This window comes from Bombus fervidus, chromosome 8 (assembly GCF_041682495.2).
Source record: "Bombus fervidus isolate BK054 chromosome 8, iyBomFerv1, whole genome shotgun sequence".
Lineage (NCBI taxonomy): Eukaryota > Metazoa > Arthropoda > Insecta > Hymenoptera > Apidae > Bombus > Bombus fervidus.
The window spans coordinates 14,560,852-14,581,770 of NC_091524.1; the positions used below are offsets into that span (position 1 = coordinate 14,560,852).

The 20,919-nt window shown below is 39.9% G+C and overlaps 2 protein-coding genes across 5 annotated transcripts in view; both read left to right on the forward strand.

Annotated features, from left to right (window-relative positions):
• The first annotated feature begins 59 nt into the window (after nucleotides 1-59).
• On the forward strand, nucleotides 60-2,673 carry Pig-b (phosphatidylinositol glycan anchor biosynthesis class B). Its single transcript, XM_072009030.1, has one exon. The coding sequence runs from the start codon at nucleotides 547-549 to the stop codon at nucleotides 2,014-2,016; it is 1,470 nt and encodes a 489-aa protein (XP_071865131.1). The 5' UTR covers nucleotides 60-546; the 3' UTR covers nucleotides 2,017-2,673.
• A 4,117-nt stretch (nucleotides 2,674-6,790) lies between these two features.
• Nucleotides 6,791-20,919, forward strand: part of LOC139990088 (RNA-binding protein fusilli-like) — a 28,922-nt gene continuing 14,793 nt past the window's right edge. The window contains exons 1-4 of one of the 4 annotated variants that reach the window (XM_072008999.1): nucleotides 6,791-7,826; nucleotides 16,460-16,654; nucleotides 16,847-17,075; nucleotides 19,190-19,279. In XM_072008999.1, coding sequence (XP_071865100.1) covers nucleotides 7,680-7,826; nucleotides 16,460-16,654; nucleotides 16,847-17,075; nucleotides 19,190-19,279 — 661 coding nt within the window. In that variant the 5' untranslated portion in view covers nucleotides 6,791-7,679. The remainder of the gene's footprint in view (nucleotides 7,827-16,459; nucleotides 16,655-16,846; nucleotides 17,076-19,189; nucleotides 19,280-20,919) is intronic. The other 3 variants (XM_072009001.1, XM_072009002.1, XM_072009000.1) reach the window with 3 other exon arrangements.

Sequence of the window (20,919 nt, forward strand, 5' to 3'; positions counted from 1 at the left end):
ATATCGCTACGTAGACCTCTCAATTAATCGATTTCATGAAACAACATGTCGTCAACGAAACGCCATCTGCATCGATTACTGGATATTATTTCATATTTTCGTTCTTCGAATTAATCGTGAAACATACTTTAAAACAGCAAATAAACAATTTTGTTATTTAAATATAAAATTAATCATCGATAATTGCATGCAATACGTTTGCTATTAGGAAATTTGTCATTTTTCAAACGAAGGTAACGACAATAATTTATTTCTGTTACGGTACAGCAAATACTTGTATATTGTATTGTTGTAAATGTAATTTTTATAACATTGTTATTAACGATATCAATAAGAGCAGAAGGACTTTTGTGAAAACACAAGCGGATACGATGCAACAACTTCTAATGAAATAATCAATTGTCCTTGAAAAACTAACCTAAAATCTTACTTTTATCACATATTAACCCTTTGTACTTTTATAGGTATTATTTTAGGTATATTATATGCTTTGCGCAATATTTAAAGGCATTCTTATATTTAATGAGCTATTTCAAAACATAAGAGATGCATATATCGAAGAAAACGAAAGTATTGTCCTATTTGATAGTATGGAGGTTAATTTCTGTGTTCGTGGTTCAAACCGCGCATGTACCGGATGAATATTGGCAATCGTTAGAAGTTGCTCATCGTTTAGCATTTGGATATGGATACGTTACGTGGGAATGGGACATGAAAATTCGCAGTTACATATATCCATTTTTGTTATCCATTATATATCAAGCGTTAGCGTCGATATCATTAGATTATGTAATAATTTTAACAACGGTACCTCGAGTACTTCAAGCAACGATCAGTGCTTACGGAGAATACAAATTCTATGAGTGGTCCAAGAATAAATGGGCACTGTATAGTTTATGCGTAAACTGGTACTGGTATTATTGTGCCACTCGTACACTGATCAATACCTTAGAAACTGCATTTACCATGATAGCTTTATCGATATTTCCATGGCGTGACAGTAATATTAGAAGCATAAACTATTTCTGGATCGTAGGATTTTTATGTATGATCAGACCTACCGCTGTTATTATATGGTTGCCTTTATGTCTTTATCATTTATGTACAAGTTTAGAAAACAAGTTGACGCTGATAAGTCGATACAGTGTAATATGTATTATCTGTTGTTTCAGTTCGATATTAGTGGATAGTTACTATTATGGTACGTTAACTGTTTCTCCTTGGGAATTCTTTCGTGTGAATGTACTTTATAAGGTTGGTGATTTATATGGAACGCAACATATATTATGGTATATCGTGTGTGGATTACCAGTACTTTTAGGGTGCCATTATGTCTTATTTCTATTATGTATTTTTCAAATAACGAAACATCCATCCAGTTTTCACCGTCAAGCAGTTATGTTGGTCGTTATAGTTTGGACATTTGGTATCTATTCTTTGTTGGCCCATAAAGAATTTCGGTTTTTATTACCTCTTTTACCAATGTGTATATACATATGTACCTCGTGTACATTCCCTTTTAATGCAAAGTTTATAAAACCAGCAAGAAATATTTTTGTGGGACTATTAATACTAACCAACGTGTTACCTGGCCTTTACTTCAGTTTAGTACATCAACGTGGATCGTTGGATCTAATGAACCTGCTTCATAAGGATGTTGTTAACACCGATAACAGCAGCATATTGTTTCTGACTCCTTGTCACGCTACTCCTTTATACAGTCATTTACATACGAACGTATCTACCAAAATACTAACTTGCGAACCTGATTTCACCAATAATATAAGCTATATGGACGAAGCTGACACGTTTTTTGCAAATCCAATGCAGTGGCTCGATGAAAATTATAGCAGTGACAAACATACTACAATACCTAATTATGTAATATCGTTTGATCATATTGTACCGAAAATACGTCGATTTTTGAAACATTACCGGTTATGGTCGCAAATTTTTTATGCGCATTTTCCACAATCGAATTATGGAAAATATATTTATGTGTATAAGCGTAAATGAGAACTCGGTTGAACGAAAATATGTATTTACTTTGTTATGCTAGTAAATTATTCTTTACTGAGGTTATTCATGGTTATACTACTTAACTTGTATCACGCTACTTATTAACTAGTTATTTTTATTTGTTTCACAAAATAAATATTTTCACGAATCTCGTCAACTCATTGATAAGTGAAAATAATTACGCGCGCAAGACATCTTCGCCTTACAAATATAACAGATCACTTACGCAGTAACGTCTAGTCTTATAATTTGTAGTAGGAAGGATCGATATAAATTTAGGTTGGGATACATTTTTATGAAATCGCTAACGATATTAAAGCTATACTCGGACAACGACGATGAGATGACCGTTATATTTGACTTTCGATGATTTGGAAATTGACTCAATTTCTAATTGCCAAGAAATGGAAGATAAGCATATACCGTTACCATAAAAGGCTTGGATCTTACTTAGAAAGCTTATGCAAGGACGATAATCCTAACGGTACTTGTTCAATGCCGATGACACGTATCGTTCGTAATATAATACTAATTTACGATATTAGATATCTAAATACTTAACTATCGCGTATCTACGTATGTAGTAACCTGCAGTCTATATAAATAGGAAATCAAATAAAATAGGATAAATAAGAGAATAAAGTTTTACAGTTACTTTGGCTGGCAACTAATTTTCGATAAATAGAGCAAAATAAATGGAAATTTTCTTGAGATTAATTCTATCAGATCTACATTATATATCGGACGGAATATATTTGAAAAAAAAAAAAAGAAAACGGAAGAAGAATACATAGAGCGTCAAGACAAATGGAAAAGAATCGGCTAAACGGGAAGAGAAACGAAGAGAAGTAGGCGAGAGAGTTATCGGTAAGACGCTAAGTCCGAGAATATAGCGATCGTAACCGCGAATAAAGAAAGGCGGACATGGTAAAGTAACGCAAAGTAAAGTAAGGTAACTTGTGGCTGTAATCGAAGGTACGGTAAGATGGGTGCAAGTGGGATGGAAGAAAATATAAAGAGGGGACTGACTACATGGAGTCAACGTTCCGAGCGGGTCAGCGACCAGTTCTGTCTTCTTCTCTCTCACCTTCCTCTCGTGTCCTTTCCTCTATCGTCGTACTACTCTTCTTTCATGGCTGTCTTTCCGTATTAGAAATTTCATTTTATCCTTCGTTCGATCGGTCGAAAGAATCTTAAACGACTTATCGTTCGGAACGCATCTTCGACGTCTATTCTTCGTTGGTTTCGAACAACGTTGAACGATTTAAATATAATACGAGGAACGCGATTCATCGCGGAAGAAGCATCGTGATTTGCGATGGTTTGAAAGTTACGTACGGCTACGAAAGGCACGAATATAATCCTTGCCGGGGAGAAAGTTCTGTGCAACGGTGAATCCGCTCCCCTTCCTTCTCTCTCTCGCTCTCTCCCTCCCTCCCTCTCTCTCTCTCTCTCCCTCTCGTGGAAGAGCATCCAAAACGAATTGTTTCATCCTGTGAGGTATAGGCAGCCTAGCTGTTGCGACGTAATATCTCGAGACGATTCAAGAAAAAAGAAGATCGACCGATGTCGTTTCGGTCCAATAAGAAATTTCCGAGTGTTTTCGAATCGCGTGTCAGATTTTATTTTACGTTTCGCCGCTGCTCGCTGTACTTTGTCGATCGTAATTGGTTTTTTTATTGGCCTGTTAATTCGACGAAATAGCAAAATATCAAAGTTATTACTGAAACGAGATACGATATGCATCGGAGCGTTAGATTAATTTCACGCTGGCGAACGTCACTAGGTTAAACTATACGGTGACCCTGTCGTAATATATTTATAATTATATTGATTCGTAAGCAGAATTTGTTCTTTTAATACAGGTTTTCTCTTTCGAGCTAACTTTCCATCGCAACGTTATCGTTCGTTTGTACTACCCCGATTAAATAATTGTATCCAGAATGCGGAGAAAACGCAAATGCGCTTTAGGAGGCAGCAGGTGTTGTTTGGCAGGTGTCCCTAACTCGAGCAAGTTCTCTTTTTTTTTTTTTTTAATCGGCCTCTCGCGCCTTTTGCTTCGTTTACGAGCGATCATCGAAGGCTTAATAAATAAATCGATCGTTTCTATCCCGTCTAATTTATCGACTAAGACTAACTTAATAATAAGTTTCGTAGAGACCTTTACGACCGTGTTCGAACGTTTATTCGCTCGATCCTAGGCCCCTTTCGGGCAAAAAAGAATCGTCGGAACTCTGCATATTAGGAATATACACGGGACGTTTAATATTCGCATTTATTCATGAACAGGCGTAACATTCGCCAACATAGGAGCGATACGAATGTAACGCGAAAAGTTCAGAGTCCGATATCGCGAACCGGCTTTCCTTCCATCGTCTGCGCAGACTTTGCTCCTCGAGCGTAGACTTTGGTCTCGCGCGATTCCCATCGCCTGTTCGCGCGAACTTTGTACACCTGTTCCGCCGCATTGTACAAGGATTTCGTCCCTGCTATTCCGTCTTACATGCCGTCGTACACGCAACGTCGATTTATAATTTCGTATTTCACGATAGTCGTATCGCAAATATTAGACGCGTTGTCGCATTAGGTATACGTATGTACATATATCGTTTCTTTATCTCTCGTACCGCATAGGTACTTAAACTTTACCTTTATTTAAGAAACGTAAATAATTCGAAGGTAACGCTGATAAATATTTATATATGGTAGAACGCAGTTAAAGACCAAGCTCGTAAATAAACGTCGAAGCAATAATGTCCGCTCCGATATATGCGCACGTGGGGCGCAAGTATCGAACGTAAGAACGAATTTACGTGAATGGTGAATAGCAAAAAGGTATCGCAATAACAAGATAGTTGATTCGTTCGCGAGCAAGGACAAAGGTTCATACATATACGAGTATGTCCATTTTCGACGTTGGTCCATCATAGACCAGCCGACGGTGCACTTGTCCTCCTCTGGCCGTCGTTACGCGCTGTCGAGCCCGACCAATCACGGCGGGCAGGCAACAGGTGACCGACCAATCCGGTCTCCCTGTCGCGACGTCGTCGCTCTTACATAGCGCTAAGCATTTCGCTTCTACGGATATTCCTACCAAATCCAACGATCGTTGCTTTCCCGTTTTCTGCTTCTCTGTCTCTACACAGCTCTTCTCATTCTCCCGTCTTCCCACCTCACACACACGCGTTCAACGTGCCAACCTGTCGTTCGTTAGCTTTCCTTCGCTCTCCTTCGTTCTCCTTCCTAAGTCGATTTAACGTAAACTCTGTACATGCATACATACTGCTATATATCAGGTATGTAATATACTACGCGTATTTTACTATGGGACTTTTTCACGCACGGAGCAGACGCGTAGTTTGGAATTTTAATTTTCACAGATTTGCCAGTCGGTTCTCCGTACGACACGGACGAATTGGCTGGTTTCTAGAACGGCGCAACGAAGGATCGAGGATTCTTAAAAATGGCTGTGGTCATTTTTAAATAGAAATCTATACGGGGGTATGGTATAAACGGGCATGATTTCGATAAAAAGAACTTACAGCGAATCTACGAGTTTCTACGCAACGGATAACGAGATGGTTATCCTGTCTTCGAAGAGATAAAAATCGATAATCGATATACGATTATCGTTCGTAATTCTAATACGTAATATCGTTGTAAATATAGCCGCTACGCTATAAGCTGTGAGCTGTATACGAATTGTTTACAAGCAGACTCGTAGTTTTCGCCCGTCCGTTCGTGGATCGTACGATACGCGCGAATGAACATGATTTCGACTCGAAAGATACTTGCAGTAGGTAAGGTAAGGTAAGGTAAGGTAAGGTAAGGTAAGGTAAGGTAAGGTAAGGTAAGGTAAGGTAAGAAAGGAAAACGGTTTGATAGTACTCTCGTAGATAATTACCTATATAAACCTATATATTTATTTTCGTAGATAAGTAAACGTAACCGTGTACGGATGTACGTACAGACGCGAGGAAATCAGTCGGATTATTTTAGAGAGAGAGAAAAAAAGAAAAAATAAAAAATTGTACACAGAGTATCGAGCATTCGACGTTCGACTTTTCAAAGCGTAAGAGATTCGCGGGTCGCGTTTAAAAATCCAAGAAGCCTGGAGCGAAAGATGGAAAGAGAGGTGTATGGAGGAGCGAGGTAAGACCAAGACGCGTTGTCGCGTACACGCACGTTATCAAGGCCGTGATCACGTTATGGAGGGAGCACCTCGAATCGAGGGCACCGTCGACACCTATACGTTACCTATACGTTACCTATACGTACCTGTGATCAGTTATAGAGCCTCTTTATAACTCGGAAGAAGCGCGCTTCGGTTGGCCGCCATTTTTGTTTCCTCGCGATCACCACCTTCCACCTTCTGCTTGTCGCACCTCCTCCAATCGGGCATCCGTATGCGTTCCTGGTCGAACGGATCCGCGGTAGAGAGGATTCATTCATACGCAGAAATACTATCGCTTGGGTATCGGCTCGATGTATCGAACGTTTACCTATCGCTCGGTCCGCCATGAAAAAGTAAAACGTGGCGCTCCAGGTGGAAAATAATCGCGGTCGGGGGAAGCGGGGCGAGCGTACCGCAAAGCGAGTGGAATGTCTGCGCACCTGGCCAGTGCGTCGCTGCTTTGACCTGCCTTTCCCTTCGCCTCTTTTAACCTGGCTACGTTGCGTTTTCTCTGCTGGCAACGTGCAACGACACTCGTCCCGTCTATTCCTCGAACTTGTAGCACGTGAATCGCGCTCTATCTCTCGTAAACGCTATCCATATATTTCTAGCATCGATGGAAGAAGTTTCTCGAATCGAAAGGTACGGTGCGTCGTGTTATCATCGTTAGCTGGTAATTTCCGCGTTTTTTTAACGTGCCTCGTTCGGTCCTTGTCGCGTGCATTCGGCCGGGCGAACACCGGGCTGCGCGTCTTTGTTGCGCGTACGTGCGCGTGAGTTCACCGTGCGGGAAATGAAGCACGGGAACGAGCAAGAGGGTCTCTGCTGCTAGCCAACGAGCGACGACGGGTTCGATGCGCAGTCGCCAGGTGAGGCAACGACGACGTGTGCGCGCAACGGTTGGGGTTGGCCAGTGTTGCACGAAACCTTGCCACTCGCGACGCGCGGCGGTTCGTCGACGGTGATAGAGGAGCCGCGGAAACACGGATTTTTAACTCGCGCGGCCACTTTCCCGGGGCCCGTATACGTCCTGTTATCGTCGCGATACCTGAGAACCGTGAGCGAACGTGGCGCGCTGCCAACACCGTAGACGTCGCGCTATCGTCCTGTGGACTCGGGATTACGGTCGTCGATCCTTAACCTCAAAAATAAATAAGACAACATGTCGTTGAAGAAGGATAGCAAGATCGGTCTGTGTTGAAGAACGTGATTGAGCTTTAAAGTGGAACGGTGAAGGTTTTACACACACACACACACACACACACATACACACACAGGTGGGACAGCCGCAGGATAATAACACGAGCATTAAGCGTGGAGTTAGTTTTTCGGCCTCGTCCAGGACACGGTTACGTGTCGTACGTTCCGTGCCCGCACGGTGAAGTGTGCTACTTTGATAGGTAACAGGGTTCAGGTGTACGTTGACCCAGAAGTGAGTAGTGTTCGGGACGGATAGCGACGGGAACGAAAGGTAAACCCTGGCACGATGCAGACGCAGGGCGCTACGAGGGGACCGACTCACTTGGTTGCCCTTTATGTGGCGACGGCGGGTCTCCAGGGTAATGCTCTCGGCTCCGACGAGGAAGAGATCACACTGTTGGTTTACGTGCTCATCGATGTGCAACAGAACAGGGTACGTTTTCTACGGCCATGATTTAAGTCAAATTTCAGAGAAAGAGAAAAGAAAGATCGGAGCAACGATAAGGTAAATTTAAATTACGCTCGTTCGTCCATTTGTCAATCGTCGAAGTCGTTTGAAAACAGACGGTTTATCATATATATATATATACATACATATACATACATATATATATGATAAACCGTGATTCTTTCGAACTTTGCTTGGCGTTGAAATGGAATTGTAGCAACAACTTTCTAGATACGTATTTCGACCGAATTACTTGCTATTGTTTGGAGGAAAAGTCAGAGATACGTACGCGATAGGAAGAAACAAAGTCGGTGATTACGCGAACTGTTTGCCAACTAACGCGCTAAAATTGCCTTTTAACAAAATTCAGTCGTAGGTACTGCTAAAAACGATTCACCGATTCCCGTCGTTTGCGTTCGCTGCATGTGCTTTTTACGACGATCTAAGTGACATACGTATCGATCTATGTCACGCGTGTGTATGATTCTTCGAACGATCTTTATGTTGGTCACGGAAAATGATTCACGTACGCTATAATAATTCTCGAAAGATATTCTTTCACAGACGGTCGACGTTCGAGTTTCCTCGTCGAACACGATGTTTTGCCTTCGTTCGATTCGAACCGATCGTCTTCGACGGACGATCGTGTACATTTAACCGATCGTTTCGCCGATGTCGCGACACAGCAACCGATTCGACGTATCGTTCGACTTTCACAAATTTTTCCTCACCGTTGTCAATCTTGGTGCGCGTTGCACTGGCACCGCGCCGTGCCGACGTATCGCCGTGCCTCTGCATGTCTCCGGCTGCCATTGTTTCTCGAATTATCCGGTGGAGGCGGAGCGTCGCGCCCTCGAAAGGTCGTCCATTAGCTCCAGCTTTGCCATCGAGATTATCTGGCGCCATGGACTCCGTCTCTCATTAATTCTGCCATATTACGATACCGACGCTCTTCCTCTTCCAACTTCCTTCCTAATCGATCTTAACTATTATAATTTTATACTTTTCAACGTTATATAAAGCACGCGTTTCCAGTTATCGTCCATACTTTCGTTCCGATCGTATAGATCTAACGTCTTCGTCAACGATGCGTCCAAGTTACAGCGAAAGACCTTCGACCGATACAATCCTTTGTAAATATACCCGAAGAAATAGCCTTTTAAGGTAGTTTTACAGCTAGTTGTTGGGACCGTGCAATAAATCGAGGTAGTGTAAGCCTAGTAGTCCGAGTAAGCGTATTGTATTAGTAACTTTTGATATATGGATGCTGTTAAAAATGACATCGACATCTCTGTTTGTCATCGTCGAACTTGACCGAAACTTCGATCAGTTGAACGACGTTCGAATCGTTTCCGTTTCAACATCCTTTTCGGACCTTGAGAAACTTTTCTCCGATCAGTCGTTACCGACGTTCACGCGAGTTCGCAAACAAACGAAACATTGTAACGAACATCTAACTCGGTGTACTCGATAGATTTTTTACCTATCGCATGCCTATAATCCGTACAGCTATAAACATCCAAAGTTCGATAAGAAATCGCTGGAAGAAAGACCGGAGGAAACTCCCGCTTGTTTACTCGCTTGTATACTCGTATATTTTACACGTTTCGCCTAATGGTTTGTTCCAATACTGGGACGACGAGTCGTCAAGTTGCAAGCCGAATTTATCAAAGTCGAATTTTCCCGTGGCAAAATCGAGAAATCGGGAAGCATCCGAGGCGGCAACAGGTGTGCCTAGTTTTCTTTATTCTTTGTTGTAAACCGCCTTGCACGAGCGCGCCCGAGTTCCAGCTGGACGGTCGTTTCCTTTTTCCCCCTCGAGTCACATACCTGACTATCTCCGATCGAGCTCCATCGAGGACAATGGCCGCCGCCGGTGAGCTCCTCTCGCTTTGCTAGAACTTGGTGTGAATCCGACAACCGATACGTACATATCTGTATTCGTGTTGTTGTTGTTGTTGTTGTTGCTGTTGCTGCTGTTGCGATCGTTCTATCATCCGAATCGTCCCGCTTGCCAGATTTTTCACCTGACCGCCGTTTGCACGACGAGCGATCGGCTCTCGCGTTAATCGATGTAAATAGGACGCTAGAAACCGACGTTTATTATATGGATATTTACAATCGATTCCGCGTGCTCGAAAATGTAATCGAAATTACGACTATTGGTAGCAACTGGTAGCTACTGGTAGCGGATTGAACGAGTTACGTATCAGCGAAACCTTTCGTAAACTCGAAGACGCGATGCGGTGGTACTATAGTCGGATTTTGTTGATTTTACTGTTTTTAGTTTAATGACTCTTTGGTACTACGTATATCTCTGTGTAATCGTGATAGTAATTAAAAATACAGTTCATACGTAAGGATCGTGTTATATTGACTTGAATTTCCTAGCGGGCGACAGTCTTGGCTTTTCCATAATCGAACGATCAACGCGTTTTCGAAATAAAAAATGTTAGAACGTGCATGTACCTATTCGACGAATTAAGAAAGTTGATGCTAGGTACGAAGGAAGTTTTCGACTAAAAGTTTTCTACTACAGATAGATCGGTAGGTTAACGCGTTGGCTGCGGATCACATTTTCGTTGCTACCTAGAACGCTACGTGTTAATGAATTATTTCCATAGAACATCTTTAACATCAATATCTTTAACATCGCGAAACATCACGATAATTTTATCTAATTGATATTTTGTACGTAACGTATTATTGACAAAATTTTATCAATAAAAATAAAAGTTATCTATTTATATCTTATCGTACAGCACTATAGGTTAATAAAATAAAATTCGATCCGTAACGAAGCTCGTTATTCTCGGACTAATTCGTATTAACGTAGCATCTTCGTTGCGTAAATCGACTGGTTTTCGGAGAAAGTGTATCGAAAGATTCGTGTAGGATAGGGAAAGCCCGTCGAACGAAAGTTTCCAGTCACTCGGTTGGCTCCGAAACAGAGAATCGTGGAAACTTGCCTTCTTGCTTCGATGGAAACGACAAAGTTCGCAATCGTGTTTGATATACGGTCTCTCGGATATTCAAAAGTCGGTTGAACGCCTCGATAAATATTACATACGCCCCTCGGTCTCGAGTTTTTTATCGTCACGTTACAAAACGCAGGTTGTGCCTCTCGCTTTCCGCTCGCGCATTAAGAATGCGGTAACCTCTCTGTACGCGGCGGTTTATTTCGCCAAAGATTCGCGAAACGTTGCTTCGCTGCTGCCGTGTGAAACGAGAGGACGTTGACTTAGGCCTGGAAATCAAGATTGCGCTCCGTAGTCTCGAAAGGCGAAAAGAATAGGCATCGTGTGGTTTTACTCGAGCAAACGAAAACACGAACCGGGGCCGCGTCTTTAACGCCTGTAATGTTTGTAATTGTAAGCAATTTAACGACGCGTTGTCGCTTTAGAAATTAACTTCAAAATACGTAATAGATTGCCATCTGTTTAAGTCGTCGTTCTTCCGTAGACCACAAAATTATGTTACTCCCGATGCGAAATGAACCAGACGAATATTTAACGATCCTGATGAAACTCTTTCGAACTGTTTGTATCTTTTAAATTAGAATTCTACCCGATACGGATGCTACGACAAACGTATCGCGATAATTAATATTCCGCTTTTTCGTTTCTTTTTTAAGCATCTTACACGTTCCTCGTAATTAAACCGGAAACTAAAAGTTGGAAATTGGCGAATCTGGTTCGTGTACCTGGTGTTGGAAGATTCAAGATCTCTTGGAAAAGCTTTCGTTTCGATCATTGTCCCATCCGATTCTAATTTGATCGCATCGTAATTCGTTTGGAGAATGCTTGCGTAACTCGGCTATCGTGATTCGTTTCCGGTGCGCAAAGTCGATCATTCGAGTCGAATTGTAACGAGCGGCATTAATTTATAGGCTTGACCCTTTGCCGTTTGTTTCCTTGCGCGTTATTCCCTATGGTTCCTCCTGAAATACCTATGCTCCGGTATTAATTCATTTCGTGTGACGTTTCGTCGACCTTGCCTATATAGATACAATGAAAATTTGACGTTATGTAAAACACTTTGAACTTTGGTTAGCGCTATGACGAAATTCGACTATATTCGTGCTTACATTGGTAAAGCTTGACACGAATCTTCCTATGTACCTACATATATACTACGAGATAAAGTACACCTATTCGTAAAAGTTACGAAGATATTTGAACAAAAAATTATCCATTATATCGATTCTCGATATATGTATTTGGTAGAATCAGCTTTAACGCTAATTTATTCCGTGCGTCGATCTTGCAAGAAGTTTACGGTAAACTGTATCTCGTATCAAAGTATCAAACTCTATCGATAAAGCGACGATAATCGTGTCTCGCCACATTGCTAATAGACTTTCGAGAAAGTTCCGTGTAGAACATTCGCAAATGTTTTCTATGACAAAGGTTGGGAACGTTAAAAACGTGTAAATACAATCGTAAGTCATTGTACGTCGTACAAAGTCGAAATATGAATTTTCATTGCGTTCGCTGGTTTTGCAAACGCTCGATATTTACTCGGCCGTGCATACGTTCAGAACAACTATTCCATTATTCTGTTCTTCCTCTATTTTCTTTGGTTTCCTGGACTTTAGATATTACGCGCGCAGCCTATTATTCGCATCCGACCGCCCCATTCCGGTCCACCATTCCGAAACCACCTTTTTCTCTTCCCTCCATAGTTTCTCCCTCTTTGTGTCGACGTCGTCGCGTCGCAGTCTCACAAATACCGCTAAGACGTAATATATTCTGTGGGAAAAAAGATTCGAGGAGAGCTTAGCGGACGTTGAAATCCCTCGCCCCGCTGTCCCCACTCGACCATGGGATTGAAATAACGATCTCGATTATTCTGCGCATCTGAAACGTGCACAAAGCTGTGCAACCGATTAACTTTCGAGCGGCTCGTACTTAACCATAAATCTAACTTTCGAAGATAATTGTTTTATAGATAGAGAGACAGATTTTCTTCTCAAATATTTATATCTTAATGGGTCACCTTATATTTATCTTCGCCTTTACGATAGTCGAATATAGTAGTTGAAGCTGTTTTTCCAGATATCAACGCTAGGACCAGCGTGAATTAAAGCGTAAAACCTGTATCGAAGAATTTCGAACGAAAGATACACGACGAAAGAAAAGAAAAGAAAAAAAAAAGAATACATTAACATCGTTCAAATTCTTAAAAATACGTCGTTAAAAATCCATCAAATTTCAAACTAGTTAAGTATTCTTATACTGCTTTGGTAGTTTCGACGTTAATCGACATTAACATTAATCGACATTAGAATTATAGAGTACAATTTATCGGCCAGTTATTTAACGTCGATTCCATCGTCTTCTATCGTACGCGTACGACATACGACACCTTTTTTTCTTACGAAGAAATTTGTCGCTCTCCTAGTGTTTTCGTCGTCCTCAACGAGGGCAACTCAGTTCCTGTAAGCAACGCAAATCGCGACTTTTGACCGCCTGCCCCGTTCCTACCCCGGTAAATATCGTTCTTCGACTGCGCTCGTCGTATTTGCAATTTATGAGTTTGCCTCGAATAGCATTTTACGCTTCGCGTTTATGCCCTTGTTGCTTCGCGCACAATAGACGTTCCGACTTGTGACACTTTAAATACCAGCGACTGTGTATACATATTGTCACTTTTATTCTTTTTTCGACGCGTTTTAATCTAAAATTTTCTTATTTTCTTTTCCCTATACACGACTATCCACGTATACGCGTATATCTACGGTTGGAACAATTCGAGAATCACTTAACCAAGTACTATCGTCGTTCGAACGTATCGTAGTGCGAATAAAGTTTTAATAAAAAAGCATCGCGAATCATGTTCGGTTACGTTGTTCCTGAATTCGTTATTCTCTTAAATATCCACTCGTAGGAAATTCGCTCCGAAATTCGATCAAGACCGAAGACGGACGTTTAAAAGCGTGAAATCCTTTGAAACAAAAATCTCCGCAATAAAATTCTTCATCGGCGTATTGGGTCAAGAACGTTTGGGTCGAGAACAGGTCTCGAAAAAGCCACCTTCTCAGCCCACACCTTACGAAGGTGATAGCTTACCTTGAAACACTCGAACAGGACAGTCTCTTCGTCCGTCCTTCGAGGACAATTTCTAATCTTAAAATATCATCGTTCCTTTCTTAATCTCCGTTCCAAAAGTTGAATCTCATTATCAGAGTCTGTATACGATCATTGGTACAGAGATTTCTGCGTTTATATCACATACACAATAGGTGCTAAATAGGTGGAACAACGTTTCTACATATGCCGTATTTATAAAATACGAATATTTACACGGTTCGTACATAGTCTGTATTACGTATACAAAAATTCTGTTACGGCGTTCTTACGTTATTAATATAACAAGTTCCTGAAAATAAGAACCTATCGCGCAAACGTAGAAGAAAAGAATTTGACGTAGAAATAATTTACTGACGTAGAAACTCCGTTTCAATTTTCAAAGGATACGATTTATCCGAGACGAGTAACTACGAAGATCTTACTCTGAATTTGCCGTGAAAAATTTTCCTAGAATCAGGAGTTTAACCCAAAGATACACAAAACGCAACGCGAACGTCCTTCTATCTTCTAAAAATACGCTAAACCTTTCACGTTGGCTATTTTGCACGTTTAACAAACATCGACTTATTAATATAGGAGAGAATTCTAAAGTTTTATAGGAAAATTTTCGATCGCCTCGAGTGTGACATTTTTAATCTTCGAACCAGTGACTACGTAAGACTATATAATTAATAGCGAATAGTTAACATTTATGTAAATATGTATGATACTGGTTTGCTTACGTATAGTTTATGCTGCGAGTTACGCGACGAAGCTTTATCGACGGAGATAATCCGGGACGATGGCTCGCTCGACATCAAACTACCTTGATCCGTTAACCCTGCCTCGAAGAACCTGCCTATTAAGTTTCTTGCCGTGTGACGTCTTCGAACGTGCATTTATCTATGGATCTCGATAAACGTACCCCGACGTTGCACGTTTTGTATATTTTACTTTGAACGTCCTCGTACGAAAGCATACTGTAGTCAAAAATCTAATAAAAAGATACATTTCTCAACGATAGTAACGTTCGAGCATAAAACGATGAAGAATTTCAAGCGTCAACGATGTTTTGATCTGTGATGAAATTACTTTCAACGAAAATGTTTTCCATAGCGTTCTTCGTTGTTGAGATTTTTGTCTGTTCTTATTTATCTTCGAATCTTTTAAAGAGCATAGATTTACGTAATCCTTTCTTTACGCAATATTTTCGTTTAACGTTCTTCGACGCGTCTTGTATAGCTGATTAACGATCGTGTCTCAAAACTATACACGACGAAGTTTTTCGTGTTCGTTTGGAATTGAGAAATCCGATTCGGCGTTCGCACTGTTGTTCAGTCCATTTCGATGAAAAAGTTTTCATTTCTAACTGGTCGTTACTTTCTATTCGTATTCGAAACGTGGTAAAAGTTCGAAGGCGTAACGATTTGCCAAATAGAATGCTGAAATCGGTTGTTTACGATACGTTATTATTATTATTATTCCTTTTTCTTTTTTCCAATGCTTATTTCCAAGTCTTTACCGTCCTTCGCGTGATACGAGTAATTACTCTAAATTCCTAGTCATAATTAATGATTTATTGTACAATTACCAAGACGCGTAGTATGCCATTTTTAAACTCATTTAGATAATCCTATACCATGTTACGAGACATAGTGAGGCTTTTATATAAGCGGTCAAAAGCGAATAAAGGAATGTTTTATTTAAAATTATCATTATCGATCTTTTTACTCCGTCAAAAGTCGTTAGAAATAAATCCAAGCATCCGAATGATCTATCAACTACACCCAAAACTATTCAATTACACATTTTACCGATAAAATAACGATACAGATGATATCCAATTAACTTATCGAACGTACAATAAATATATCTACGTATGGTTCTTGTTGTTGCTACAATCATTAAACTATTCTTTAGAGAAAGTTCTTCGTACAGCGTAGGTATAATATTTTCTACACGACTATTCGGTGAACATCGCGTCAGATATAATCGTTGTGTCTTGATATGAAGGTGATTTAGGGTTCAGGTCCATGCTTATATAAACAAGGGCGAAAAGAGCGATGCAGTTTGTTATTGGTACTACGATTTCTCATGGCCAAGTCATAGCCCGTAAATTAACAAAATATACGTTGCTTGTAAAAATGGAAATATTAGATAAACGCTGACGATAAATGTTTGTTGCTCGTATCATCGGCATACCCCTGTGTATATGCAACCGTGTAGATCGTAGTTCGTGCTTGGCGCGTTGTATAGTTGGTGGCGCGTGTGACACATATACTGTTAATGCATTGAGATTATTGGCCTCTCTTATCGGTATAATACGTTCTATCTAGTTTCGATTGAACGACACAACATATACACTAAACATTTTTTATTTAAACGTGTTATCGAAACATTACGTATCACTGAATCTTGCGTGAAATATTTTAATGAATTATTATTTATATCTTTTTTATTCGACTAAAATTCGTCACGAGAAACGTTCAAGTGGAAATGCTATGCGTTTAACTACTTACGAATACATTATTTGTGAATTTTTTACAGGTGATGGGAAGGCAACAGTATATTGTACGACCGATGGTAATGGACGAAAGTTGTACGCCTGGAACCGGTAGCGACAATCCGGCGATTGCCGGAAGTAGTGGAGTCATCAGCGAAGTAGCGTTAGCACACGCTCCGGCGTTATCCGAAAGAAATCTTCGAGAGCACGGAATTCCTCTGGAGCAAGCTATCGAGAAGGTGATTATGTATATCTTTTAGTTTGAAAATGTTTCCAGGTCGTTGAAATATATACATATATATGAACGGAACATGCGTAGATCCATTTGTATCTATAGCCTGATAAACGATTAAGAGAATATGGAAGAATATACACGTGCAATTCAAACTCGTACGAGATATTAAAAAGAAAATATTCATTTTTAATAAAAGTTCGAAGCATGGTGGTCCGCCATGTCGTGCGTGACGTCCGGTTCCGCACCACGTTTCGTCGTAGACGGCCAGGCGCCGATGAGACAATGCTTACATCCAGAGGCCTGCAACAAAGACATCAACCTGCCAGAACATTATACCCTCTTTCACGATCTCCGGAAGGAATTCGTTGCTTGCTACTCGACCCATGGAGAGCTCTCGACATTTGGTATACAGGAGATGATGGAATGTATCCTTTTCCAAGTTTTATTAAAAGCAAAGTTATTCGATTTTTACGTCGTCTTCTATAATCGTTTATCTTTGGTGCAGCGTACCCTGCAACAGATGTACGTTCGTAGGATCGAATTACTTCCTCTCGAGGAGTCAGGGCACGAAAATATTTCGACGAATTTTAGGCGTGTAAAACTTCCCACGTTTAAAAAGAAAAATAAAAATAAGAAAAGAAGGAGAAAAATAATACAGAAGCGTATTAAGAGTTAAATCTCGCGAGTACGTCGGTAGAATTGCGTAGCGAATTTTTAACACGCGGTTGATCGTCCCGTGCGAAGCATTCGTTGTTCAAAGTTGGAAAGTTTAGTTTTCGATACGGTACGACTGCCTTAAGGCGACGACTATGGTCGAAACGAGAATTCCAAGGCGTGCGGCCGTTAGGCGGCGCGACAGAACTCGAATCCAACATATTCGACGAACCTGACGACGAACTAGCCGCTGCGCTGCTTGGCGTAAAGTCAGTCTATAAGCGAGTGGAGGGTGTACGTATCGTGCTAATCGCGCTCCTACCAGTCCAGCATATATTCGAATATAACAAAATATAAGTCACTTCCTCGAACCTGTTTAATCATCACGGAGCAGACTTTTCAATAATGTGCGAAAGTGTGTAATTATTTACTGTCTCGGTCTTCGTGTATCAGACAAACAAGAGCATTTCTGATCTCGTAATTTTCCGAAATACAAATTGCAATCTAAGCCCGAGGTATGTTTTTCTTATTCTTAGCATGTTTACTCGTTGAAAGATCTATTCATGGATCTGTATGATTTCATTTGGTTGCGCGTTTTTATTTGACGAGAGATTTATTTTGAAAAAGGACTTGTTAATTACAATATTATTACATAATAATTTACGTCCCTTCTTTTTTAACACACGTGGATATTGGTAATAGCAAACATTTAATACGCATATACTCGTATGTAGTATATACAACGCATTTATCCTTCTTTGTTTCTTTTAGATTAAAGTAAAAAGTCTGCCTTTACATATGGTTATATGTATATTGATACATATCGGTTTAATCGCTTCTTTATTCCATGTTCTTTTTCATTTATGTGAAAGCTGTAGAAATCGCATATATCCATAAGTGAGATTTAATCGAAAAAGGGAAATAATCCTTCATAATGCAGGTGGCTACCTGCTGTGAATCTAATAAATTCTGAATATTAAGCGCGAGTCGAGACTACGGTATTATCGTATGTATGGCGAGTCTGTCGTTAATAAAACAAAACCACCTGTGGCTGACGGGGATACAATATAGACAAATATCGATCGATCCCAGTGCCGTGTCACTATCGATCGACAATTTTGATTTGCATTATCCCTATCAATCGGCGATTTCTTAAAATATTTCAATTAGAAATAAATACGAAATTATACGACACGGAAATACCGTGGCGCGTGTTATCCTAATCCTTTATTTATACGATCTTCCATCCTCGTGAAAATCTTCGAACTTTATAAACAAGGATTAAATAATTTCTCCTTGTATCACAGAGGATTTTATTGAATTATTACGATTAGTTAGACACCCTGTGTTTGTTTTCGATTTTTTTCAAATACGAGATGAAGACAGATGAAATCAAAATCAAATACTGTCAATATCAATCGAATAACTTAAGAAAGTCTCACCAAGTGATCAAGGCAGTCTTATCATGCGCAGAACACGGTTTAAAGGTCATGCTTGCGAAGATATTGGTAACAGCCCGGCGACGACCAACCGAGATACGTGAATAATTATGCGCGTAACAACTTTGTTCGATTTCTCGTCATTTTCAGCTACTCGCATCCTCGTCGCGCGAATCTGAAAATTTCTGTTTCTCCCAGAAACCTATGACTTATCGGTATACGATATTTTTGTGATATTTTTGTCTAATCTATATCATTTTAATCAGGTAGATTAGAAATAACAATCGTATCACGAGTTAATTTATAATTTTCATAGCAACTCGATATCTCGATACATGTCGGACGTTTACGTAAAGGCGATTATTGCAATCTACGTTTCGTGTTATCGGTACATGAATTATTGTTATGTTAAAACTGAAAATTTATCCTTGACTGGCGAATATCAGATTTTGGCCTACCGTTAGATACTGAGAACGAGTTCTATGTACATGAAATACAAGATATGATCTGTGTAATACAGAGGATGATAAAAGATGGTAAGTCGTCGACTAACGAATTTTTTTCAATTTTTCCGAGTTCAAGTGCAACGTGCAACTCGCAATAAGAAAAAAGATAAGAACGAAATATCTAATTTATTTTCACCGCTGATAATATGTTTTTTTTCTCTCTCTTTTATTTTTCTTCTAATTAACGAACCAATCCGACGAAGAAAATAAAAAGTAGCTTTTAATTATTATTTCTCAACAAAGATTAAGGTTCACGTACGATACGTTCTATCTTTCGTGAACGAAGCGAGCGTGAACACGAGCGAAGAACATACTTATATCACGTATTATTTACACACATAGTAAATGTAGTTTGGTGCCTAGTTACGATCATATAAATTTTTCATCAATCTTGAAAGTAAAATATATATGTGTATTGTAGATAAATACGATTTTAGAGATCAGTGCAATTCTGCTTTTAAGTTCCTTTTCGGTGGCACGTGGCTATATCACAAGTCTTTCCCTTTTTATCCATAATAAACAAGGCCACGAAATTATTCAAGGTGATATTTTCTTGAAGAAGTTGCGAGTTCTTTCTATGATATGTCCTACCATATGCAAAAAAATATTTTGCGTGTCTCGACCTTAAGAAAAGCTCGGCTATTTTCCATTGATTAACGTAATTCTACATAACATAACATGGAATGTTGAACGGCATGCAACCATGATATATGAATCGATACGACTTTGAAATTCTATATTTTTTCGCTGGTAATTCGAGTTACCTTATAAACTACACGTTTTTCTGTATTACAGAATATTTATAGCTTAATACGAAATTATAAAGCGTATGAAAAAACAAATGTATTTAATAACTTTTGTAAACAGTTCACGCTGTATAAGTGAAATGAAAGCTGTATGAAAGTTGCATTTTTTGTATATTCATACTGTAGATATGGCGGTCACTGCATAATATTATTCGAAATCGTTTCGTTTCAAATTTTACTTACATAGCTTCGGTTGCGTTGTACGCAAACGAAGAAATGCCAGTAAGAGCAAACGTGAAACGGACAGAAAGAGAGAATAAAAAGATAGCACGAACCGGGCGACAGAGTAGTGTATACGTTCAAATCCATGCATTTGGCCCCTTATGTGTGTTCACGGTTTACGAGTGCGGGTCAAGCTGTGTAATGCTATAAGCAGTGACGGTCATAATATACTCCTTATCACAATGGTGCTCAACTCAAACTGACTTTAATTTTCAATCTTGTAAGTACATGTCACGTGCCACTGTGACAAGTGCGTGCGTGTGTAATAAGCAACGACTGCCTATTAGTTGTTTCAAGGCACGATCGCACGCATTTATTTTGCAAATGTTTGACGCTTGTTGTACCTTTCGTGGAATTCTGTATTGTGTCATCCGTAAACATCGGTTCGCGAAGAAAATCTTCTTTCTCTCTTCGTTGTGTTGTATTTCCGGTTTGAAGAAATATTTTATGGAGGGGTACGAATTATGATGGAAGAAAAGTTTCGATTCACGAGATACGAAAAGACTTCGAAAGACTGCTGACACGTTGCACCGAGTAGGCAAATCGAAAATGAGCATTTTGCTCAAGCTTGAGAAATCGGAGACAAACTTGTCGGTGTAGGATTACAAAGAAAATGCAGATGGTAGACAGTTGGTGACACCG

What these genes read in the sequence shown, in the direction of transcription:
- Pig-b (XM_072009030.1), top strand. Translation starts at nt 547, where the DNA reads ATGCATATATCGAAGAAAACGAAAGTATTGTCCTATTTGATAGTATGG.